General features: G+C 40.4%; 3 protein-coding genes across 4 annotated transcripts; 1 reads left to right on the forward strand and 2 right to left on the reverse strand.

The window, feature by feature from the left end:
- Window positions 1-10443: 10443 nt before the first annotated feature.
- RB195_000733 (uncharacterized protein) lies at window positions 10444-14945 on the forward strand (the record flags this gene model as incomplete). The annotated part of the gene is made up of 6 exons (XM_013441308.2): window positions 10444-10542; window positions 10626-10806; window positions 12567-12681; window positions 14366-14503; window positions 14569-14724; window positions 14825-14945. The coding sequence occupies 6 exons, from the start codon at window positions 10444-10446 to the stop codon at window positions 14943-14945; spliced, it is 810 nt and encodes a 269-aa protein (XP_013296762.2).
- A 1249-nt stretch (window positions 14946-16194) lies between these two features.
- Window positions 16195-19520, reverse strand: RB195_000734 (uncharacterized protein; the record flags this gene model as incomplete). Its single annotated transcript, XM_064197227.1, has 3 exons — window positions 16195-16317; window positions 19210-19317; window positions 19377-19520. The coding sequence occupies 3 exons, from the start codon at window positions 19518-19520 to the stop codon at window positions 16195-16197; spliced, it is 375 nt and encodes a 124-aa protein (XP_064053108.1).
- A 1110-nt stretch (window positions 19521-20630) lies between these two features.
- Window positions 20631-24415, reverse strand: RB195_000735 (uncharacterized protein; the record flags this gene model as incomplete). 2 transcript variants are annotated; one of them, XM_064197229.1, is made up of 10 exons in its annotated part: window positions 20631-20768; window positions 21045-21190; window positions 21315-21534; window positions 22349-22442; window positions 22556-22641; window positions 22714-22840; window positions 23060-23151; window positions 23234-23385; window positions 24173-24311; window positions 24380-24415. In XM_064197229.1, the coding sequence occupies 10 exons, from the start codon at window positions 24413-24415 to the stop codon at window positions 20631-20633; spliced, it is 1230 nt and encodes a 409-aa protein (XP_064053109.1). The 2 variants fall into 2 exon arrangements, with proteins under 2 accessions (XP_064053109.1, XP_064053110.1); XM_064197228.1 differs by lacking the exon at window positions 24380-24415.
- Between the last annotated feature and the right edge of the window lie 2138 nt (window positions 24416-26553).

The following is a 26553-nucleotide window of genomic DNA, read 5'->3' on the forward strand; positions in this document are numbered from 1 at the left end:
TCGTCCGACTTCGACAGAGACTTCGTTTGAGGTTTGAAAAGGTGAAAAAGCGTTACAATGACTTTCGAGGACTAGCCGATGTGTCAATTCAGTGTTTTTTACCTCGCAGACAATTTATCGACCCCAAAGGGATGAGAGGGTTGGCACTGTGCCGGAATAGGACTAGAAAACTCCCCACTACTGATAAGTGCAATTAAAAACAGTCCAATTCTCTGCGACCAACGTACAGATCCTCGTCCCATCTATTAGGACGTCCGAAATGGCGGAAATGCGCCTTCCCACGATAATTTCAAAGTTTCACACAAAAACAGTGACAACATTTTATTCTATATCATATTTTCCACAATTATCAAAAACAGTACGTCAAATACGTCCAGATAGAGAGTGCATGGCTTCCTTGTAGAACTGAGCCGACTGCGAGTTAAGGAAGTTGCCCGTCCGGATGAGCACATTATCAAAGTTGTTGGACTTTTGCTCTGCCAGAACGTATTGCATCGAGCGGAAAATGTGATAATCCGAAGACAATCAGATGATAAATATCCGACCGTTCCGTACCATACTGATGTTGATTTCACAACTTGAAATTCAAGACGATATGTGTCCTCTGATGGATTTGGAGTGGAATCTACCTTTCTTGAAGAAGAGATACCATTAAATTGGTTATTCAACTATTTCCTACAGATCAGACGTTCAAATAAAAGGATAAAGTTTCTGGCGTTAATCAATCCGCTTGGGATCCACCCCCACTTTCACTTAAATTCAGAATCGTTTGAGGTTTTACGAACGTGTATCTGGCCCATACAATGACTTGCAGTGGCTGACCGATGTGCCAAGTCAGTGTTTTTATCCTCCCAGACAAGTCTGGTACCAATTCTTCGACCCCAGAGGGATGAAATGCTTGGTGAGCCCTAGTGTGTATTCGAACCTCCGATCGATCGTGCAGGAAGCGGAACCTTTAACCGCTACACTACACCCGCCCTCAACAAGTAGCAAGCTCTATTGACAACTGTACAGGAACTAAGAAGTCGTCAAGAGAGTATTGTAGCAGTCTGTAGCTCAACTCAACACTTCCAGAAAAAAAATACGTGATACATCTGAAAGTGAGTGAAACTTCAGTAGCTATGTATGTTTGGAGCACTGTTTTTACTTGCGAGTTGCTTCGACCCTCTTCCATACAACCATTTAATACCTACAGACGCATCGATCAGAAACAATGAGAATGAGAAGAGCTATTGTTTCATAGAGTTTCGGCTTGCTTGAATATATGGTGTTTCAGGGCTCCGCCTTCTTTTCCTGTATCGTGGGTTACGGTCACGACACACTTCAATAGGAACTGAATATATCCGTTGTCGTTACTTAAAGGCATCACCCCACGAATGTGGAGTGGTATGCATTTCCGGTGGAGTATTCGTATACGGGGTCGTAGATTATGGGAAGGAGTGTGATTCCGGTTCATTTCTTCTTAATTGCCGTAGAAAACGGCCCGGAAGATACGGCTTCGAGCGTTCCGGCGCACTATTTTCTACAAGGAGTTCGATTGGAGCGCGCCAGCCCTGTGCGGTACTGCATCTTCCGGGCCGTTTTTTACGGCAACTAGGAAGAAATGGACGGAATCACATTTCTCTCCATAATCTACTATATTGTATACGAATACTCCACCCGAAATCTACCTCAGATACCACCTCAGATCCGTGGGTTGATGCCTTTAATAACAGGGCACAATCCTCTGGTTTTAATGGTGGTGAACAAATTTTTAGCTTCATCGTTCAAAGTCCAAAGACTTATAGATCAAAGTAAATTAGATTACGTACCGCACGACGCTGCGAAGTCCAAAGAATTCAGACAAGGTCAAGTGTGCCATAGACGTGGAAGATTGCATCAAGCGCTGCTAACTTCTTTTTTCCCTCAAAGATGCATGCATTTCCTTGAATAGCAGCACTTGAAACACATTTTTTTCATTCTCTTCGGAATTTTTCAATCTCCACAGAACTTTCAACCAGTCAAACTTGGAACTAGTTTTGGTTTTATCCAAATGAAAGCCCTAATTTATGGTTGCTGTATACAAAAAAAACATCATGATGGATTGAAAGAGGATTATGGAAAATAAAAAAGGAACTAGGATACTGGTACAATCATTCCTGTTAACAATGTTCTCCGCCGCGTATAATTAATACAGTAAGTGTTGGTTTCCATAAATACTACAGCATTCCATCCCTCTTTTATTTTCCAAAGCTATGATAAATAAAACGATTTCAATCTGAAATGTATACCATCTTCATTTTTTACAAGCCTCTCCCATATTTCTTGCACACTTTTAGTGACCCATTCTATTCTCCCCCTCCACCTCAGACTTTAATTTTTACAGCTGAAAAGACCATAATATTTATGGCTGACCCACATTTTCTAGAATTATTGGATATACTCCATTGTCCATACAATACTGTCCAATAATTTCCTAGAAAAATGATAGAAACGGTTATAAAACAAAGTGACTGCTCACCTATTACTGATGATTTTATATCGTTCACATACTTTCTCAGTTGTAAGGATGTCTCACATGCAGATCCTTAACACTGTCCAAACACCAGTACTTAAGGATACCGCACATTGTGTAGATTTCATTCGCATGGGTGAATTTCTAGTTACGCTTTAGTTATGAGTTTGGTGAGTTTATTCTCCTGTTTCTCTCTTCTGTATAGGGTGTGGTTGGAATGATATTGATGCTTTGTAAGGAGAGAGGAGGACGTCGATCTCTTTATGTCACAGTATCAGAAGCGATAGGACATTTTCAAGCCGTTGATAAAAATTAAATTGTCGAAACGTTGGGTCATCAATTAATTTCCGTCAGAACTTCGTTGGCTCAACAAGAAAACATGAATTGAATCTATTGTTAATCTGGAATTGAAAGTGAAAGAATTGTTTATCCTTGTAATGTTTCTCGAAAGCAGAACTTCTTATTTGACATCTATGTATGTTACTTTCTGGAAAGTCTAACTTCCTATCCGGCCCAGCTCTCCTCAAAAATACTTTCTTTAGCTCAGAATACGCGCTGTCGTTTATAAAACAAAAAAAAATCCTCCCGCCGAGCTATTCGTTTGCCTTGAACTTTAAAATGGATGACTCACACGCTCGCATTCACCCTTTCCTTTCTGCATTTTGTGCGCACCATCGAAATCTTGCAAGTTGAAAATAAAAAAACGACTTGTATACTAAATTTCTACCTCCGCATCTTCTAATTTTTTACTCAGAACTAAGTATTCATCTTTAAGCAGCCATAACTCCATGGAATGTGAGTTCACCTGTGATTGTTTGATCCGAAACATTTGCTCTTTTGATTTTTCTCGTTGTGAGAGGTTTACTCTCTGAAATGATACGACCGCGAGACCAAACATTTGTTACCCGACGTCAATGATCGGCCGATACGAGCACTTTCGAACTGCACCTCCGCTAAACCTCACTTGCACTGCTCTGACTCATTGAAAATATTGCTGCGTTTCTAAAAAAAACTTTATTTGATGTATTACAGTTTTTTTTTAATGTTCTCCTGTTATGTTTCTTTTTATCCGTGTATGTACGTTAAGCATTAAAAAAGCTGAGGTTTTAATTGCGTCTTCTTAAGAAAGTAGACGCAGCTGCGCAACGCATTGCGGAACAGCTAGCTCGCGAAAAGACTTCCAAATTGTGATGGTATCAAGGACTCTGTGAAGTCCAAAATAAATATGCTTCCCGATGTCGTTGTACTTTGAAACAGCTACGCTGCAGCTTGCCGTCTACGTAATGAGAATCACTGAGAATCATTGTGACGACAATTAGGGGTAGATGAACGGAACCACCGCAGATCCAACAATTTACAACTTTATCTTTAGCCTTTCCTTAAGACTTCCTCATCACGTCATATTCGCGGTATGCTGTTTTTAGCATGCTATGGCGTTACTGTTCATATTATCTTGCATTATTATATATCATACTATTCATACTCCTCAACTTTCCCAGCATTCAATAATACCATGCTAAATAATAACGATATGTGTGGGTGTGTGGGTGTATTGTGAAACGAAATTCCAAAATGGGAGTGCGACAGTTCCATCGGCGTTGAATTGATGCCCCAGCATTGTAGAGCGCTGAAAGGGGTTGCCACGGGTCCCGCGGTGTCGAGTGCGTGCCCCGATGCCAGAAAGGTATAAAATGGGCTGCGACGGGTCCCACGGCGGCGGATTGCTGCGCCGCGGTGCAGTAGTAGTCGTGCAGTAACTTCACATGCATGTCGCTGAAGGTAAATGAGACGCTGCGGACCATTTCGTAGCCGTAGAAACTGCATGTGTTGCGTTCCACCTCATTGTACTCCACCGTGTGTCTATTCCATCGTACGTTTCCTTCATCACGTTGGTCAGACCCTGCTTGAATAGTAGCCAGAAGTTTACATGATACGACATGGGACGTTATCTTTATCAATACGATGACGTTCACGTCATTTTATGTTGAAAAACATCATTCTATGATAACTGTTGGGGGAATTCAGGAGGTATACCCATACTTCGAGTAATGCTTTCAAGTTGTACCTACCTTATATTGTTATGCTGAAGTTTGAATATTCTTCAGATGTAAGACATACGTTTAGAAAAAAAAAAATTATTAAATCTTTCGCCTTTGATTATAATGAAAAAAGAGCAAGATAGCGTTGTTAGAAAAACAGAATTTTAATTTTATAGGAAATGCCCTGCTATTATTTTTCATTGATAAGCGATAGGGAGCGAAACGAATACCACAAAAAGTCTGAAGTCCGGCTCCATCGTGACGTTCAGACTGGTCTACTAAAAAGCCTAAATCGCTCTGTTAGTAAAACTAATAAAGACGCTAGTGCGTTGTGCTACCGTTGCATGTCGATTCGCTCGAGCGGATCCCAGTAGTACTTGCATTTGTCTGGATGCAGTCTGAGGACCGCTAAGTGGCTTCGCTTTTCCGAGAGTATCACAATTTTTTTACTAAAATATTTCGTAAAGAAGTCTAACCATCGGGTCGGCGTTCCTTCTCTATTCAGTTTGACACAACGTTGCATCCAGATGCACTCACAGCTCAAAGCTTTGGAGAATGGTTGCTCAAATGCATCGCGTGTCCGGCCCACTCAATTTTACTTTCTTTGGCATTTACGCCACCGTTTCTGATAATGTTGAAGTGGTACTGAACTTCGAATGGCTTCTTTCACTTGCGTAAAGTGGCATACACCTAGCATCACTTTTTCCATTGAGCGTTTTATAACGCTGACCACATTTTCCTCCTTTTTGCGAAACGCCCGAATTTGTGAAGCGTAAGTTAGAGCAGAAAAAACAGCGATGTTAAAGGGGTGTACAAGGAGCTTTGCATTTTCTCCTATTTCTCCATATTTTCTTTCCTGCTCCCCGAACCGTTTGTTTTCTTCTGCCGGTCAGGTCAGGTTCATGAGCTAGATATAAAAGGCTGGAGCATGCGGATATATTCGATCTCTTGAACATGAATGGGGCATCGGAAGTCCATTTGTTTCTTATGCATATCGTATTGTCCGTTTTCAGCTGGAGATGGTTTTTCTTACACGTTTCATCGAATTCCGTTAGCAGTAGTTCAGCTTGACTACTGCTTGATGTTGTCCAAACGATGTCATCAGCGAAACGATGTCATTACTTAGAAGATTGCGCAATTGCCAGCCATCAACTTCCACTTCTATGCCATACCATTCCAATCCCTGAACTACGTTCTCTAGAGTGTAAATAAATACTTAGAATGAGATTGTGTCACCTGAGTCGAAGGCGTTCTTCAAGTCGAAGGAATGAAGACACAGCGGCGTCTTGTATTCGCGTTTCATTTCTATGAGTTTCAAAAAGGTGTGTGCGGTTCAATCGCGCTGAACCCTTTTCGAAACCCTTGTTCTACATTTGGAACAAAACACTCATGATTGTCTTTTTCCAAAAGGCAGCGAGCGAAAAGTCCTACTAGTATCTTGATATCCGTATGTCCTCCAAATGCTCAGACTTGATCCTCTCGAGAGTTGGTGAAGTAGGATTCTTCACCGACTTGATGACATGTCAGACTTTGGGAGGGAGGACCTCTGAGATAATTTGTTCCTCTTCCTCCAGATGGTGAAGAGGCAAGCACACGGAGCAACAAAGAGATCAGAGTCGAAATCCTGAATGACCTTCTCAGTCTCCTTCTTCGATCCTGCAGTTGTACTGTTGCCAACTGCATTCCTAAAGATGCTGATTTCTATTTTACAAGTTTGCAACGCACGAATGCTCTTCTGTGCAAAATGTGTACATCCTTTTTCCTGGCAATAACGAATGTGAGTCCGTGGTTGTTTCCATTTCGTGTGACTCCACGCCAATTTACCAACTCTAGAGTTTCCGGAGGCATGCATACCTTGATACTCTTAAAACTGCCCGTTTTCTTCAGGAGGTCGTGCTTTACGAACGTTACTACCAACGGTATATTTTACCTATCGGCAAGGTTGTCCATCGTTGCATCTTCCCAAAAGCAGACCGGAAACAAAAAGATCCTCTTCGGTGACGATCAAATCGTTGTCAACTTTGAAACTTTCCTTTCCATGTGAAGGGAAATCTTTCTCGAAAGAAGTTATGAGTCAATCCACTATACAATGCTGATACAAAAGCGAGTGCTAGCCCCTTACTAACGATGATGCGCTAGATCTCTTTTTCTCTTCACTTTCCATCATGACACCCTCCAGGGGCAACTGCCACTCCCGCAATAAAAAGAAAAGCTTCCGAAACTGTGGTCTGCAATGCGTGGTCCTAGTCTCCATGAGAAACCCAGCAAGCCTCTCTCCCTGCTCAATCCATTGTGGGCCGCAGGTCCCAATATAGAGCTCTTCAGGGGTTCTTCTGGAGTCAATTTAGATGTTGACATTGCCAACAGTGACCTTGTAGAGAGTATGATCTTCTTCAAGTCCATATGGAAGGCTTGGAAATGAAGAGACAGTGGACCGTCGTGCGGGATATGAGGCTAATACAAGTAAATAAGCTAATATAAGTAAATATGACATAACAGGAACAGGGAATCAATTTCGAGTTTGGACAGGAGGGAAATAAAACAGTAAAAATAAATTAGTCATTGTATTGGTGCGAGGGGTAAATTAGCCTGCAAAGGATCAAAGAGCACTCAATAGGCGCCGCAAAAGCAGAAATGTCAGCACTGGGCGGTCATCTTGAAAAAACCCTTCGTTGGCAGTCATCTTGATAAGATGCCGCGAAAATACAAGCGCGTTCACTGTGCCGAAATTGTATACGAAAGAAATAGGCTACGTGGAATTGTTTGCGGTCCAGGTCCATACAACACATCATCGAGATAATTTTTTTTTGGCTTGAAACTTGGTGTGATGTTTCATAAAACAGCTAAGAACAAGTTTATCAGAAGTTCTAAGTCTGTGAATGGAACGCTGTTTTACAAAAGTGGGACTGAAGAGACACAACATTGCTTCATCCTTACGTACAGTAAGGATATCTTCAACTGCCTAGTCGCGACTTGTCTACCTCAACTCACGCCTTTTTTCTGTTTGGTAAACATACATACTTCCTCTTCCTTCCACCTCACCATAACCAAACATGGGTCGCTGTCACCTGATTCAGGTATTCGATATTGATTCCTAGGCGAATGAGATCTACCATCATTATCATTGAATGGAAATTCCTGATATCCATATCGATAACCATATCGAACTTTAACACGCTGACGACAGCGCACTCATGGATTCTTGTGGGACATGGGACTAAAGTGTTATTTTGCTCTCTCGCATATGACTGTATTCAGTGACGATATTTCTGTATTATCCTTTTTTCTTGTTCTTGGGATATCTGAACTTTTTTTCGCATAACAGCATATATGTAAATAGAACTACTTATGTAATTATGAATTGTTCCACGTGCTTAAACACAAATGCCTTTTTTTTTTTTTGGGGGGGGGGGGGAGAACTACTCCTGAAACAATATACTTATCGGAAAATGGTATAATCTGAACGAGATCATTCAAAAATGATGTGTTTACATTCCTCATATTCGTAGATTGATTTTCAGGGAAAAAAAATCCAGTCCGCTCCATTACGTACGCAAAAATATTACAATGCTCCGACATAAACTGCTTATCATAATCGTGCCAGCTGCCGTTTTGTTCCGTTGTTTAGAGGATGTTCATACGTACGCCGATTCATGACAGCCTTCGACCATGTTCCGTTGTGCCTCAGCATGTATTAAGAAAGAAATGGACTGTAATTTAGTGGAATTCTCCTAAAAGCAACGTTTGAAGAAATTTTCAATGTTGCGCTCTTCCTAGTAATCAGGGAGTTTCTAGAAACAATCTTTTAGATTTTAGTGTAACGTCCTCTACAAATCCAGGACTAAGGGATTAAGTTAACTCATCTTGACAGCCTTTAAGTACAACAGGATAACCGGAATGAAAATGCGTAAAAGTAGACTGGGGATGAGATTATCAAACATATTTGCTATTTGAACTTGTGGCAGCAACGAAGCCCACTTCAGGCGGTTTCATTTCCTCAACCTTGTTGGTGCTATGGTCGAATACACCGAGAACCATCCTTAGGCCTCTCCTCCCAAGAACAGTAAGGATGTTTTGCATTTTCGCATTTCTCGCGAAGTACGACCCGTAAGCTATTATGCTATTCGGGAAGTAACTGCTGTTTCATCACAGAAAAACAAAGCAAAACAATAACAATTAGATTTTAATGGTATTTTCCATTCCGACTTTCTCCCATGGTCCATGCATAGAGCATCATCTGTGCTCTCTTTAGTAGTCGGTTCCTGTCGTTCACTGCGATTCAACTACTGTCGTTTTCTGGAAATATTATCGCAGTGGTGGGTGTAGCGCCGCTGGTAAGAGCTTCGGCCACAACTGCACGAACGATGGTTCGGAGCCTCCCCAATACCAGTCCAAGGTCTTCATCCCTTCGGGGTCGATCATAGGTAGCAGACTTGCCCTAGAGGAAAGAGACTTAAAGGCATAACTCCACAAATCTGAGGTGGTACGGATTTCAGGTGGAGTATTCGTATACGGGATAGTAGATTATGGAGAGGGGGTGATTCCGTCCATTTCTTCTTAATTGCCGTAAAAAACGGCCCGGGACATACGGCTTCAGGCGTTCTGGCGCAACATTTTCTCCAGGAAGCGCGACTGGAGCGCGCCAGCCTTGTGCGGCGCCGCATCTTCCGGCCATTTTTTTACGGCAATTAGGAAGCAGTGGACGGAATCACACCCCATCTCCATAATCTACTAACCCGTATACAAATACTCCACTTGAAATCCGCACCATCTCAGATTCGTGGGGTGGCGCCTCTAACATATCGGGTAATCCTGAATTGAATTCCATCACAGGGAAGCATCCACTACCTTCTATTTCTCTTAGCGTACATTTGAAAAGATAATGGAAGAGAGAGAGAAAAAGAAGTTTCCTGAAAAAAGCGTATGATCGGAACGTCTCGAATATCTTTCAGCCGTTTGAAAAACATGAAAAAGATACGACGCCGCGCATTGATCAGACTCTTGTTGTAAAATGAACTACTGGTTTAATCTTCCGTTGCTTTTATTATTTCTATTGCTACGATTTGTTTACCATGTTTTAAGGATCAGATATCCGTGCACTTCATCCACGCAAACACGCTGACCGCTTCATTAGTGACGTCAGAGACGATTCGTTCGTTTGGCATCGGATTTAGTGCGCGGTTGATTTTCGTATGGTCACCACATAGGTTCTCAATTCTTGGGACCGCCGCGACAACGATTAACGATAGACATTTGGTGTCTAGCTCACAAAAAGCAGAAATATTTTTGTAGTTTCAACGATTATCAACAGTACAAAGTCCGTGAAAATGTTGGAACGGTAGAAAATCCATGACGAAATCTCGATTAAAAACAAATCGAACGAAACGACCTTTACTCCCGGGCGATAACGTATCACAGCAAGCGCCTAAGAAACTCATACGGCATGGCGTGATGTCTCGTCTTATATAATCGCGGTTTCGCCCTTCTCACCCTATCGTTGCTATCAAGGAATATACCCTTTGTTTCCGGCCGGTCTCACTTCATTAAAGTAGAAAAATTTCTTCCACCTGATCTCTAATTCATAATCATCTCGCAAGCACATACAGTAAACACTGTACTCATATACTCACAGTATACGTGAGTCCTACCGATCACAATTGGTTGATTTCGTGCCAGTACGCTTATGACATTAACCATTGCTTTATGTATACGTTTACCATGATGCATCTTTCACATTTTGAGCGTTTATAGTTCAGTTATGTATGTTATAGTTATGTATACGTTTACCATGATGCATCTTTCACATTTTGAGCGTTTATAGTTCAGTTTGGTCCGCTTTTGATCGCGTAAATAAACGAACGAGGAAGAGAAATGCAATGAGAAATAAACAGATAATTACAGATTTCAGAAATGTCTCAAACAGTGGGCTTGTCCGATGTGTTGTTAGGATCATGGGATCTTGAAAAAACAGATGCGTTTATGACTCATTATGTGCCAACCTCATATAAAGTAAGAATTCCAGGAGTTTTTCCCATTCGTTTGCAACTCAATTATTGTTTATTTATTTTCAATTGTTTACTCAATATTTTCAGATTACTGTTGCATATTTGTTAGCAATTTATCTTGGACAAAAATTTATGCGAAATAGGAAACCGTTTGAATTGGACGGTGTATTAGCTGCATGGAATTTCATGTTTTCATTGTTCTCTGCCGTAGCTGCCTACAAGTTGATTCCAGAATTATTCCAAGTTTATCGCAAGGATGGTTTCATAGGTGAGTGATCTATTTTGAGCAAGAGATTCCGATCTAAGAAAATCATGTAAACATCCATTAAAAAAAAAACGCGATGGATCTGAAAACCTGCGGAAATATCCCCGTTAAAAAATGCAATGGACCTACTTAAAGCTGGCGTTCGGAGAAAATCTCGGTACAGTGACCTTATTAAGGATACCTCAAGACATAGTTTACAAAGAACACAATTCAAAGCTATAAAAACAGTGCAAATTGAGAAATCAGAGGAAATAGGGGATTCTCAGGCATCAGTTTATCCTACAAAGCGTCCGCTTACACCTGTGAGTTGGATAAGTGAAGCAATAAAATAGCAGCACAGAATCAATGCCACAACAACTGCCTCCAAAAAGCTGATTTTTTTTTTAATTCCGCTTCTTTTACACCACTTTAAAATTACATCCTATACTAAACCACTGATGAAAAGAGTTGCTTTGTCGTAAAAACTGATACCTCGGAATCTCCGTCACCTTCTGATCGCTGATTATGTGCGAATTTTTGTACCAATTCTCACTTTTTTTTTCTTTCTCGTGAACCACACCCTAAAATTTCCCTGCTATCGGGAAGAATTCAACATCAAATATCTCCTCGAATGCTGATCAATTGATTAGACGGTTTTTTTTTGTTGCAACAAAGGATCAGCGACTCATGGATGGCGTGAGATTTTGAACGATGCACATATCTACTTACTTAATCAGTGGCCTGGTGGCGCCAGCAAGGGTTTCACCACGCTTCCAGTCGCTACGTTCCACCAAAGCGCCTCTAGAGAACCCGCATAGTACGTACGTGCTTCATGTCGTTTTGACCCCACTATACACCGTGTTTCATTTCGTTTCGGCCCTACTATATTTGGGTAATTCTTTGGCAGGGTGCAGGACCACAGCACCTTTCTGCAACATCTGGGGAAGCTCCGCCATATAACTGTGCAAGTTTTACAGCTCGTACATGGTCAGAGTATATAGTCAAACCTCTGACCATGTACGAGCTGTAAAACTGGTTACTTAACTAACTACGTTTGGTAAAAGGGGGCCTATTGCAAGCATATAGCAATCAGAATCATACATGCGGCCCATTCGCACATATATCATATTATCATAGCATGATCTCCATCAAACTATATATGAAAATATTAAATGTGACGTACCAATACTTGTATGGACGTCATCGACGTAAAAAAATCCGGAATAGCCATAGCTAATTTTAAAATGGTTAGGGTTTCTTTTTCAATTTTTTTAAGACCATAGTACGTGTACCACTCATGTTCTTTCTTCTTTTCTTTTTTTTTGCAGCAAGTTCCCTCAAGTGCCCTTTCCCTGTGACAGTGCCTGTAGTCATCTTCCCACATGACAGGCCTCACTGTGCGTAAACTGAATAATTGACGACGCCTCTGGGAACCATGTTGCGTACTTTATTTTGTTCCTCCATCAAGCATCTTTTTCACATTCACAGTCCTAGAACAGTATGGAAGCTGATAACGTAGTGATGCAATCTTTCTTCTTTTTTTTCTCGCATGGTGTCCAAAGGTGGAACTCCAGTCAGCAGACCGTCTGACTTCTCGTAAATTAATATGAGTTGTGTCACTGATGAGTCGATCGATTCTCTACGAACAAAAATGAATCTATTGAACGAACAGCTTTTGAGAGATGAGTCCAAAGGGTCCAAACGATTTTACCAAATTGAAATTTCTGTAAACATCATAAATTTCACAACTGTATCAAATACCAAAGATTTAATGCTTGTTTCAGGTACATATTGCTACAATCATGATTACTACACGAATCCTTCAACTGGTTTTTGGGGTTGGGCTTTCGTTATGTCTAAGGCTCCAGAACTTGGAGACACCATGTTCCTGGTCTTGAGGTGAGAAGCACTTTTTTTGTTGTTGAGAAAATGGCTAGAGCACACCCGATGATTAAGTCGAATGCAATCGAATCCTCTTGAATCATCAAAACTCCTTTTGGGACTTTTGCTAGCACCATCTACAGCTACAGTTCGCAATAACCACCTATGCGGCGTGCTTCATTTCGTTTTGATCCGACTATAAATTATCTTTACTGACTGTAATTGCAATGTAGTCCGCATGACATATTTGCAATTTTTGTCGAACATACGGAAGTTAGTTACAATTCCGACCTTGGGCATGAAAAACATTCTCATCACTGATCGCAGCATAATTGCGTTTTTCAACCACAGATTCTGATACGAGTTTAGTACTCTTACTCACAGGTACATGTATTGTTCGCAGACACAACTGAGATTTTTTTTCATGAGATAAAAAAAGAGGAAGGAGCCGGAAAACATATATAACACATTAGTTCGAAAAAGAAACCCAACTTCAAGAGTGAAACTACTTTGCTTCTGTTGTAAACAAAAAAAAAAACTGATAATGACAAATGACGTCCACCATCTTTCTATTTCTCTTTCCTTCTACGTTAATTTTCGAATGGGAAGTCACTGATGTTGAAGGGAAACCGAGCAGAGGATAGGAGGAGAACCATAATGATACTAAACTCATGTCCTTATTCGAATTTTTTTTCGTAATTTCTTGGGCAGTTAATTAAAGCAGCACCTAAAAATGAGTTTTTTCCCATTTATTATGTACATCTAATCTGACTGTAATGATAATCAGCCATTTTTCACTATATCTAAAATATACTGAAATAGCTCAAGTTTCCCAGTGAATATCCTCGCGATCGTATTAACAAGCACAAAGAAAATTTGATCGGTTTATTTTTGAACGCAAGTGTTGAAGTTATGAAAAATTCTCCACTGTATTTCTAAGCAGGAACGGCGCTACCTCAGAATTCTTTGCTTGTACGAGCATTGTGGACTTTTAGATGGGTTCAGTAAATTTCATCTTCATATTAATATTTTCTGCTGCATTCAAAATAAAAGAAAATTCTGCAGTTTTGAAGAACCTGCTTTGGTGGTTTTAAAAAGATATTTAATTCATACCAGTTGCCAACGCACAGGTGGACTCTGTAAAAACTCGAAGGTTCTATATATACACAAAAAATACAGCAAAAAAATAAATAAAAATACGCGAATATATATATATATATACATGAAAATACATATACATATACATATACACGATAAAGACTGCACCAGGCCCCACTGACAATGAGTTTGCCGATTTTTCCCTGAGTGTTTTGACATAGACAAATGTGTTTTCCTTTTTCTTTTTTAGTTTATTTGTTCACATACACCATTCGTGTATGTGAATAAATAAATAAATAAATAAATAAATAAATAAACAAATAAATAAATAAATAAATAAATAAATTGAAATTCTTATTTTGTCATAAACACTTATTCCATGAAGCTACTAGTTTGGCTACTAGGCGCTAAATGTATTTAACGAGACTTTGACTGAAACGTAGTAGAGGAACTGGAGATCATGTGCTACGCAAAGAAACCGCATGCGTCACGCACGCGTCGCGTTTCCCCGCTTGAACATGTTCGGCGCCGACCATGGATTGCAAATAATAATCCAGCATTCCTTTTTTCTCCGATCTTCATGTAACCAGCAAATTAATTACAGGAGAAGACCAGTCATATTCATGCATTGGTATCATCATGCCCTCACATTCGTGTATGCCGCCATTACCTACTCAGAACATCAAGCCTGGGCCCGTTGGTCTCTTGCTCTTAACCTCATCGTTCATACAATAATGTACTTGTGAGTTACTCATTATCGTGACATCCAGGCTCACTACTGCTATCACATACATATATCTATTGTAGCTACTTTGGAGTGCGTGCTTTGAAGATTCAAACACCGTCACCGGTGGCAAAGTTCATCACAACCATACAGATTGTACAATTCGTCATTGGATGCTATATTTTCTCACATCTTGTCATCATCAAAACGTACAATCAGATTCCAGACTGTGCTGTGAGGTAAATGCGCTTTCACTAATGATATTAGCAGGGTTTTTTTCCGAACCCCTCTTCTACAAAGTCGAGCATTGCAAAGAAAAAAAAAAACACCAAATTTCAGCTGGAACGTACTGTCAATCGGTGGCCTCATGTACCTCAGTTATCTTTACCTCTTCGCTGAATTCTTTTACAAGGCCTACATCAGAAAAAGATCACCGACAAAAACGATGAAAACGCAGTAAATTCTTGACCTCCAGGAGGACGCATTGAAAAGTGTTTAGATTATAAATCTCACATTCACTTATTTTATTTTCTTCCGAAGTTATAAATTAATGGTGTATCATTTTGAATTAAATCGATGAAACTGCTTTAATGTTAGCCCCAAATATCAAGAACATGATAGTAGTAGTCCAGTGCTGTCACCGACGGATGTGTTGTCAACCTGTCCACTGCTTCCTCGACAGAGGTGGGATCCCTCTCTTTTCACTAATCTCCATAGATGGAATGACAACTGAAAGGACGCTATGGACAGAAGCTAACAAAAAACGATTTTGTTACGACTATAAGCTAATCCTAATTATGCAAAAGCACAGTAATTATTACATAAAGAAAGGATGAAAAACTGCTAAAGAACAGGAGGAAAAAACTGGTGGAAGAAGTTACGGTCACCGTCCCATCGACGGCACAAAAATGATGTTTATCAACGTCTGGATCCATCGAGAATATGTTCACGTGACACGTTCTTCGGCGACTGTACGTTCACTCCAATATGTTATGTGGAAATCAAAATGTTCACTGTACCTCTGGAAGGAATCTGAGCTGTATGATGAGGAAATCGAAACATGAAAGATTCCTCTCAATGCCGCATATATTACATATGAATATCAATAGTCGATGACTAACGAAGAAAAAGAAGGGAAAGTGATGTTAGGTATTATTAATTATGTTGAACATCTCATAACAAGCAACAATACCACAACGGTACTGGTATGTGGACCGCTCTAGCATAGGAAAGTGAGAAATTTTTTGCTTCACAACGTGAAAGTTAGCTGAGACGACGTGCAAACTAAGACCTATCCCTTATATGGGGAAGAGAATGATTCTTTTGGCCTAATGAAGCACATTCTCGGGCGCTACTCGTTTTCGCTTTTCTCTTAACGAGCTTTAACCACTCTAAGCAGCTCCTTCTACGACCCCATGTTTCATTTAATATATGCTCTTATCCAGAAGTCTACACTTCTAGCAGAATCTTATAATATGGAAAGATTTTATGCTCAAGACAGCAAAAAAGAAAACAAAGAAAACAAAAATAACAGTGAACAAGCACAATCACAATAATATTGGGAGGGGAAAATGTATAGCAAGATTTCAGCATCAAATATTTTCTTCTTAGTAGCAAAAATTTCTCGTAAAGCAAAACTGCAAAAATCAAAAGGAATACATTTCCAGAAGAATTAACCATATGTTACAGAACAACATTAACATCTTTGTTCAAACTTCATTTTCACTAACCAATAAGTTAGGAATCCCATCTTTGATGGGGAATTTTCGTCCCGTATCGGGACACTCCAGTTCACCATCGATGATCTCAACACAAAGCATGACACGATGCAACTAAAAGCAGTACTGAATCAATTGCAGAAGTACAGCTCTAAGTATCTGTTGCACAATTACTAACTGAATCCAGCCATAGAAACTAAACTCCACGGAAAATGTTTTTTTTCCAAAGATTTTCTCATCCACCCGTCACCAACAAATGCAACAGTCTATTTTCCGGTAGCAGATTAAGAAAGACTGTTTTTATCGTGTTTTACTTGTCATCCTAAGACAACTTATACTTTCATCCAACAGTGAGTTTATTGCTGCAAACACCACAAAGCTCAAATTAAACCCAAATTTCTCCTTTTTTTACAGAGTTATGTAATTTTTCGTAGCTGTAACTAACTAACTCGTAGTCATTAACGAAAATGACTGTGGGAAACACCTGGTTTAAAGGTAAAACGAAGTTCTAACAACAAGATTAGAAGTCATGTGTGGATACTGGGCAGTGCAGCAAGATATCACACTGGTTCAGTGTGAGAATGATGCCCTCTTGACAACTCACACTACTTCGCCTGAGTGTTGTCCTTTTTCCTGCGGTCTCAGGTAAAGCTAGATGGTTCTAGAAGCTTCCTAACACAATCTAAGAATACCGTGTTTTTCTTGTGCCATCGTTCCAGTGCAAATGGATGGACGTCATTTCCGAGTGGATTTCTTCCACGAGTGGAAGCAACCCCTTAAGGCACGTCAAGCACCCGCAAACATTGACAAGGCGCTGGCTGAGGGCACCATTACACGTATTACAATCAACGACTAGTTCCGCCGCTTTAACGAGAAAAACTTCTTCTTCCATGACTTGCCACACACGAGACATCCACGCGCTAACATCGACGATAACTTGCGCATCCTCTTGGGGCGATTCCAAAACGTCACGACGCGGACGATGGCTGCACACCTCAGCGTTGCTAAACGTACCATCGAGGTACACCTAGACGTCTAGAGTAGTGGGAGGTTCGGTCCAGATTGGCACCCACACTCATGTCTGGTGAGCATCTGTCGGCCAATACTGCATCCTCAGCGCCGATTGGAGTTTCTGCAGGATGTCATCACAGGAGACGGGAGCTGAGTCCTCTACGACAAAAACAGTCGGTGTGACTACTCGGTACCCCAAAGGGTTCAGCAGCCGTAGCAACAACAACCGAAACAGCACCAACGGAACGTTCTCCTCTACTGCATCTGGAACTCGAGGGGAATTCTGTTATGGGAGCTGCTGTCCGACAAACAGACGGTCAACGCCAAAGTATACACGCGGCAGCTCCGCGAGGCCACCACTCAGATTTCCCACGGCGACACACAGCTGCATGTCGCTTTGGGCACTCACAGACAATTTGAGGTTCTAGATTGGGAAGCAGCCCTCCACCCATTCTATTCCCCAGGCCTGTCCACATCAGACTACCACTTATTCCGGGCCCTGAGGTATTTCATGAAGCAAAAACTGTTCAATTTTCCACCAAATAAATACGCTGTCCTGGAATTCGTAACACTGTCAGAAAGAAGAAGCAATGTGATAGGCATTCATGGTGTATACGTGGACTAATGATCACCAATGTATGATTAAAAAACTACGAAATTGTTAAGGGTATGCGTGCCTAAAAAATAAGTAAACTACCTAATGACATGAGTGTTCATTTTGTTTTTCTCGATGTGCTCGTTTTATTTCTTACAGAGAAAGCATCTTAATGATTAAACTAACAGATGCGGAGGATAATTTAGGATTTACTGTGAGGGAACTCTTATACTTTAGGTATTAACAAACGAAACGTATAAGTAGTTGAGGGCCCAAGATGCATGGGATAAAAGTGTGGAAATTAAAGGCAGCGTATCACGATTTTGATGTGGTACAGAACCCACAGCAAAAGCGCAGTTTTGGTAGGTTGCGGAATCCAACGTGGTTCCGCTCATCTTCTCCTAACCGTCGTAAGAAATGGCGTGAAAGACGTCGTTCTTTACGACAACTTCAGTTGCACACTCGCCACATCCATGTGCGAACGCTCGAAGATCGGCGTTGTTTTCTCAGCAGCCTATTCAAGTTCGACAAATGAATAGGCTGCCGAGGGGACTGGAACGTGTAGAAGCGCGTCCTAACGTGCCTAGTAGAAACTAAAGCAATTTCCACGTTGATTTTTACGCCACGAAAAAATAGAGTCAGGGGTGCAGATGACGAGTACAGGCCCAATCACGCTAAATTTTCCTTAATTGTCCCGAAAAATGGCGTCAGGAACGGGTTTGTCAAACAAATTCTCGGGCACGCACCTAACAACATATGAGGTTTACGTGCAGCGAGTACAAGCAGAAGGGACTACGTCAGCAACTCATCATTCAGCCGCTAGCTCAAATCACACGTTGTTAGGTGTCTTGCAGAAAATTCCGGTGGACAAAGCCGCTTTGTGCACAACATTTCAGGACAATTAGAGCGTGATGTTTTCCACATTCGTGAATTTAAAACCACCCACTTTAATTTTTCGTTGGGAGTTCCCTACATCATCAATTTCGTATTATGCTGCCTTCCAGAGAATTCTTGCAGCCAATGTCTATCTACCTAGGGCTAAAGAGCAAGAAACTGCTTGTTGTTAGACAAGTGAAGGTACTTAAAATAATGGTGAATACAAGGATGAAGCTTATCAAACACTTTTTAGCAGTTTACCAAGATTCCTGAGATACGTGATGCTTACATGTGAAATATGAACAGCAGAACAAAGTCAAACAGAAAAGAAGTGTCCATCCTTCCACAACCACCACTTAAAAACTGTCTGAATGCCTTTTTACATTTCTACTCATTATATGACAGTGTTGTAAGTGCGCGATGACAAAACAACAATTCTGTGAGAAGAAGCAAAACAAGCCCCTGGATTTATATAAGCAGCGTAATTTGTGAAACATAGATCACTAGAAACAACCAAAACCAACCTCCATCAGTACGGGAACGTTAGTCTCCCAGTCCTCAGGCAATGACTCTGGCATGTTTCCAGCCTCACCAATTGACAGCGCAGCATTGTATAAAGAAGCGTAGTCAACCTGAATTGCCGAATTGGAACGGAACGTCTCTCTCAAGTTGTTACGATAAATATTAAGACCTTGGGCATCATATTCAGCACAAACTTTTCGTTGAACTCTACTTCCTTGTTGGCTTTTTGGTTCGCTCGAAGAATAAGCGGATATCCATTGTTCACATTTTTTAAAAATCTCGATGACAGAAAGTTGTGCGTGAGAAGCTTCATCTACAATTCCATTCTATCATACTTATTGTTCTACATCCATACTCTTCAAAAAAAAAAAAATCACCTCGAATATGAGGAGACAAAAAATATCAAAACAGATATACAAACGCACTTTCACAGTATTCGAAGGAAACAAACAAAGAAAGGCATCATTTCATTAGAATGAAACATTGATCACATACAGAACAATATACAACCAAAATTTACCAATAGAAAAGTTGTATAATGGCTAAAAGCGATCAACACCAGAGGCTTAACAAACCCCTTCCATATTTGAAAGTTGTTCAAGTATTATATTGTGATCTGCTGGAAAAAATACCATCAGATGGTAATTTTAACAGATGGTAACCTAAATTATTCACATGCAGAAAGGATGGATATCAAAAAGAACAGTCCTATACCCGTAAAATACCAAGATAGTGACAAAACAAGTAATACAGATATGGATATCTCTGCAATATTTTACAGGATAGAAGAAAACAAATATCTAGTACGGTACATCAAGACGGAGCAAATGCAATATCTTTCTGACCTGAGTTTAGAAACTAAGAGGTAATGCAATGGTCATCTTATAGTTAAACAAGACAAGAATGACGTAACTATTGAATCACAGAAATCGAAACGAGTCAATGCAACGCACAAGTACCCTCATAGTAAGTTTGCATAACATCACCGTTGAACACTGTTTACAAAAAGTGAATTTCTACCTAAAAGCTTAGGCGAAAAAATAAGGCATAATCACATTAATACATTTGAAATACGTGATGTTCACATGTGAAATATGAATAGCAGAATAAGTAGTTGATGTTGTGTCCGAACTCGCCTACGTGGTTCCTTTGCCAAGGAAAGAGACTCCCGTACAGGTCTCTGTTTAGAGACCAGGTGGAGAAAAGAGGAATAATAGCGACTATTTCAAAGATAGGTTACATTCCCACATCAAAACAAATTCCACAATTTAACGTTTAAAAAACGACAGTAGCTTGAGTTCGGACACAATTGTATTCGCATTTGTAAAAATATGAGAACTGGAACAAGTACAAGCAAAACCCCAACTCACACAAAGGGTAAAAGTTCAGAATTAAAACTTGAGGACTCAGCTCATCTTCAGAATCAACATGGAGGCGATGCCTTGATAGGAGAGAGCTCGATGTCTATTAATCTATCAAAACCATTTCCCAGACCATCCAAGTCGAATCGAACTATATTTTGAGTGTTCTCCATGTCATCGAACTGCGCGCAAGAGGCATTCTTTAAGAAAAAAGGATCGAATATAAACGGACTAAGTTGTACGAGTTTTCCCGCAACTTTTCCCGAAACTAATCATATGTCGTTAATTCAGTCAAACATTAGAAAAACAGGCAAATTTCCGAGCAAATCACTTGCTTTCGTTGCTATAAACAAACAAGAGCACAACGACGTTACTAGATCAATTTCTGTCTCGGAAACTTACAGGAAATTTAACGAACTGAAACCGAACGTTTTTGTAATCGAGAAAAAAAGCGAAAGACAGATGAGGTTACAAACCAGATCCTCGTCGATATCATCCACATGGGATGCGTCGTGATCGCCAATGAACAGCCTTCGTCGTAATGATCCCACACTTGATGCAGTCGCGTTAAAAACTGACTCATCATCACAGTCATCAGCACTGCTATAGATACATGACAAACCTGAATCATTCAGTTTGCACAGTAACCGCATTCCGCGAATTCCCCTTGTTTATAGCGAATACGGGAAACCCAAGTTATTGCACGGAATAATGAAGAGAAATGCGGAGTATCTATCAAGAAATACCTAGAAGCTTGGAGAAATCAACATCAGCGGAAGGATCTATCGTGACTTCTGTTTGCGAGCCTTTGCTGCGGTATGATTGAACGAAACTATTACGGCGAGAAATTGAAGCCAGATTAGGCCGAGCCTTTGGAGAAGACGTTGAGTACTTTACTCGCAATGCTGCTTGGAGCCGTACGGCATCGCAAAGCGGAGTTTCCGGTGCTCCTTGTAGCATCGGATTCTGAACAACTTCTATAAGATCGCGAAGGCAAGAAAAAAAAAACAGAAATAGATACTAAGCGTGAAAATTTTGTCTAAAGGGACAGAATGTCGAAACAAATCAAAAAATGTAGGAATTATCAATCATTCGAAAGAACATGCATTTTTCATTCCGAATTCACTGATGATTAGTCAAAAAACCTTACAATGTCAGCTTCTTCACAATGGTTTAAAAAAAAATTAAGCGCTGATCTAACAAAGCCTCTCTAATTGGATCGATATTGTATGAAACAGCATTCATTCAAGACTGAGCATATCAACGACCTATCTATTTTCTGACATTCAGTTCAATCAATGGAACGCACCTGCAAGAGCTCATATCCTCTTTGCATAAATTTGCCAATGACCTAGGCCACTCTCAAGCTATGATAGTTTTCTTTACGAGTAGGGTGGGTAGTTTTGAGAATTCACGGAATACTATGGTTTTGATCCTATGGGAAATGCAAAAAGTTCAAAATGTCTGGGATAAGTGGTTGTCTAAACGGGCACAACAAAACAGCATGGTAGAGATAGAATAACCTATTCCCCAAAACAGAGTGATCGTTTGTGAATTGCATCAAAAGCCCAATTTTGTCACCTGTGTATGGAAACAGAAACACAGCTACGATGGGTAACGTTTATCTAGCTAAGGGTGATTTTAAGTTAAACGAAGCGTAAGTGTTATCGTCAACTAGGCTTCGTTTCAGGCTCTTTAAAGCACTGTTCGGTTTCCATCCTGTCAGTTTTCCTACTTCAGTTGTTTCGCACACCAGTATTCGATAAAACGTCTGAAATACCTTCACGACAACATCAGGCGACGGGATATGGCATGTATTATTACGCCAGTACTCATCAAGTATTGACTGTATCTTAGCTTCGGTCTCGGGATCCCTAAAACAATTTAAGAATGTCTGATAAGAAATGGCAATGAAGGATAAGCTTAGATAAAAACAGAACTAGAATTGGACAAATAGAATAGCTGGATAATCACTTGGAAAACGTACGGGGAATAGGAGCTTTGAGCAATCTCTTCTTGTGTGATGTGAACTGGTTTCAGAATCGAGAGTTCTTCTATGGACCATTTGAATTCCTTAAACAAACGTGAAGTGGTTCTCAGTCAAAAAATAAATTCTGTCAAGCAGACCAGCAACGGTATAAATACCTCAGGAGATTGGGGAGTTTCCGTAACAGCAAATACGCTCGGACTGAAGGTGTTTGTGTGTAGGGTTTCGAGAATACGACTTTCAAATGAGTTAGTTGATCGTGAATGAGGTGCTAAACTTGCATTTCTGGAAATAACATATTTACTACCACTAAATTTGACATTAACGAGAACATATAACGTGTCCCATGTTTCCTCGCGATGGGACCCTTGCTACCTCCAATCGTACTGAGCAGTTGAGCGAAGGTCCCACCCCTCTACTTCGAGCGCAACTAGACCACATGTGAATACGTTCTAATGCGATCTTAGGTTAAGTGACAGAGAAATCAGATCCTACAAAATTAACCTTTCTGGAGTTGAAGTACCGTGCGGTTCGTTCTCCTTGTTCGAAATGCCCGCCTGGTCAGTGGAACGAGATAACGACGATGACTCACCACTCTACAGAGAAGAACAATCAGAAAAACTAACACTAACAGAAGAATCATGAGAGACACAAGCGAAAAAATCCAAAATAACTCACCTTTTCCGCACAAATCTCGGAAATATCGCTAAGCGGGTGTGGTGGATCATATCTGACGAGAGGACTTTCGCCACGAGATTTGTATTGCGCCATACGCCTACTATACACCGTCCTTCTATCACTGTCATTGAGGATTGGCGATAGTTTCAGGTCTGAACAACACCTGCTAAGAATCACGAAGACGCTTAATGTTACTCAATAAACAATTCAGAGAGCTAAGGCCCCAATGACCTCAACAATGGATAGAATTTAAGATGTAAAACGTGAACATAACACTAACATACGCAATTAAATCCTAACGCAATTTTTGCAAGAAAAATTTACGAAGCAAATCCATTTTTATTAATTCATTACAATTGAACTCTAGGTCAGCCACTAAAAGCCTCTGAAGAAGGACATTGGGTTACGTTTAGCTAAAGATCTAAAGAAATCTAAATCTAGATCTAAAGATATGTAAGGGTTCAGTTATCTGAATTCTAACGGATTTCCATTTAAGAATCCTTAGCCAATAAAGCAGGTTGTCTGACTTCGATTTTTTTTTTTCGAAGACCATTCACCTATTTAATTTATGAATTGATAACTTAGATATAATTGATGCATATTCGTTCTTCTGTGTGAAACGACACAGGAATTAGTCCCGGATGGCTCAAACCTTAAGAAATTGAGAAATTTGGTCTAGCTCCCTCTAACCACCCTTGTACGTAGATCGGGAGTGAAGTACATGAACAAATCTACAACTGTACTCAAGCTAGATATCGGCGCTACACCGCTCCAAGCTGGATATAAAAGAAAAGAATGGATCACAACAAAGTCACAAACGATTTCTTCGAAGATAACCAAAGATATCAATAAATTAACATGAAAATAATAAAACCAACGATATCAATAATATATTACATAAATAATAAAGTAGGAAAAAACGAATCGACAAGATCTTACCTGGCTTTTTGCTCAAATTAGAGTTATATGGATCCGCGGTCTCTTCTCCTGAGACAAGTGCTGTACTATTGAACTGCATACTGAACCGATCATACGTTGCATCCACTTCCAAAGATGATTGATCAACATCTCGCTCCATCTGAAATGGTGCTGAATCTGATCAATAAATGCGGAAGTCTCTTCAAGAGGTTTAATTAGCACGAGTACGAAATAATGATGGTTGCTGCTCAAACAATGAGACATATCAAAATGAAAAGTAAGAAATAGTACGATTTAAAGGAAAAGACACGATTACTGTAGCATTGGAGCGCGCCAATCGCTCCCAGGGTCTTAAATTCCTATCTCTGATGGAAAAAATGACTGATATTAAGGAGTGGAGTCTATCGTAATGCGAGTACAGACAAGTTGTAAGTGCTGGACGTAAATTCACTAAATTTCTAGATGTAAGCAAGGATTTCCCCGGGAGGAAAGGCTACAATGGTCGTAATTGTTGCATTGAATTTCGCGTTTTTTAAGATCATCTATCTGCTACGGTTATTTTTGTTTATGAACATAATAATAAATCACTTCAAATGTATGGGGATCGATCTGCTGCAAAAAATTAGGATTATTCAAAGGTTGATGGTCATTCAGGGCGGATGTGGTGTAGCGGTTAGAGGTTCCGCTCCCTGCACGATCGATCGGAGGTTCGAGTCCGCCTTAGTGCTCACCAAGCCTTTCATTCCTCCGGAGTCGATAAATTGGTACCGGACTTGTCTGGGAGGGCAAGAACACTGACTTGACATGAATTGACTAGCCACCGCAAGTCATTGTATAGGCCAGTTACACGTTCGTAAACCTCAAATGATTCTGAATTGAAGTGAAGGTGGGGGCGCATCCCAAGTTGATTGATTAACGCCAGAAACTTTATCCTTTAACTCTTAATAATCGTACGCGCAAAAGACGGGAGATGGAACCACGCAGATTTTCGAAAAAAAAAAAGTTGTTGAAGTAGCCAAAAAAAACTAATAAATACTTACCACCACAGCATAACAACGCTTGTCACTCGCTCATTCTCGTTGCTGAATCCCAATCCGTAGGATATCCGTGACAGTAGTAGTTCTTCCATCTTCTCCTGCATCGTCTCAAGCTGTAGCCAGGCTTGCTCTTTGTACAATACTGGGAACACACTTAACCTACCAGAGCTTTACGGTACATGAGGTACGACTACGTTTCACTCCTACGGCCGTGTTCATTGTTAAGGTTGCCACGGTAATGCTAGCACAATTTATTAAGTTTGTTCTTTACGCTTAATGACAGCGTAGCACGAGACTGACGTAATGAGAAAACATAGTGAAAAAATAGAGAGTTCGAGATGTAGATTATAGGGTGAAATGTAGTTGGGTCGAAGCACTCATTGGCGCCTTTATTTCTCGAAATAAATAATTAAATCAGTCGAGCCCTAAGACTTAAGCATCAGTCCTAGAGAATCTATGACATATAAGCTAAAGTTAGTAAGAGAAAAAAGTAAGTTGGAACGTCCAGAAACAAGGATGCCACTGAGTGCACCCCCTCCCCCCAGCTACGTTTTTCCCCGGATATATTCCTAGATCCAATCGCTTACGCAATTAGATGTTAGGATCGAGGGAGAACCCTTGCTAGCACTATTCTTCGCTGCTGTTTGCGATGGTCCCACCCCGATTTCAACCGCTAGCCCCACCGCGCCGCTTCGAGAGCAGCCGCTTTCACAACTGCACCGTGCTTCATGTCGTTTTGCCCTATGTGTTAGAAGGTATGGATCATAGTTGTCATTTTCTTTTGCCCCACCCATCCACACTGCTCCGTTATCGCTCATTTTCTAGTTCAAACCTCATAAAACGAAATTGCAACTTGCGAATGACACTTTGATCACCGTGACTCCTGTTTTTTCACGAATTGATGGCGTGGATAGGAGGAGAAGTTATAGAAGGAAAATAAAAAAGACCATATCCTTGCTCTTAATCATTGTAAAAGGTAGAATACCACTTTTTAAATTGTTATTTGTCCTAAAAGTAATAGAGGAGCGGTATCGAGAAATTATTTATTGCTGGGAACATAGAGCAGCGGTAAGTGATGATAAACTGGAGAGAATCCGTATTAGATCCAGTTTAAACATATGGTGCGCTGTTGTTACATTAATTATTGCTTACTTAATTACATCCCCACAGTTCTCATATTTGTATCGGTGCTTGAGGTGAGCTCTCGAAAATGAAAGCAAAGAAAATTTAGGAGCGGCTTCTAAATATTTTAAAACGGATTTTTTCTTGTGAACCAGTAACTTTGGAGATGTTTTTCCTTCTTTTAATGATAAACACAGGGAGCGAGTGTCACTCGCATTAATTTTGACAAGATTTCACCTTATT

This window comes from Necator americanus, chromosome IV (genome assembly GCF_031761385.1).
Source record: "Necator americanus strain Aroian chromosome IV, whole genome shotgun sequence".
Taxonomy (NCBI): Eukaryota; Metazoa; Nematoda; class Chromadorea; order Rhabditida; family Ancylostomatidae; genus Necator; species Necator americanus.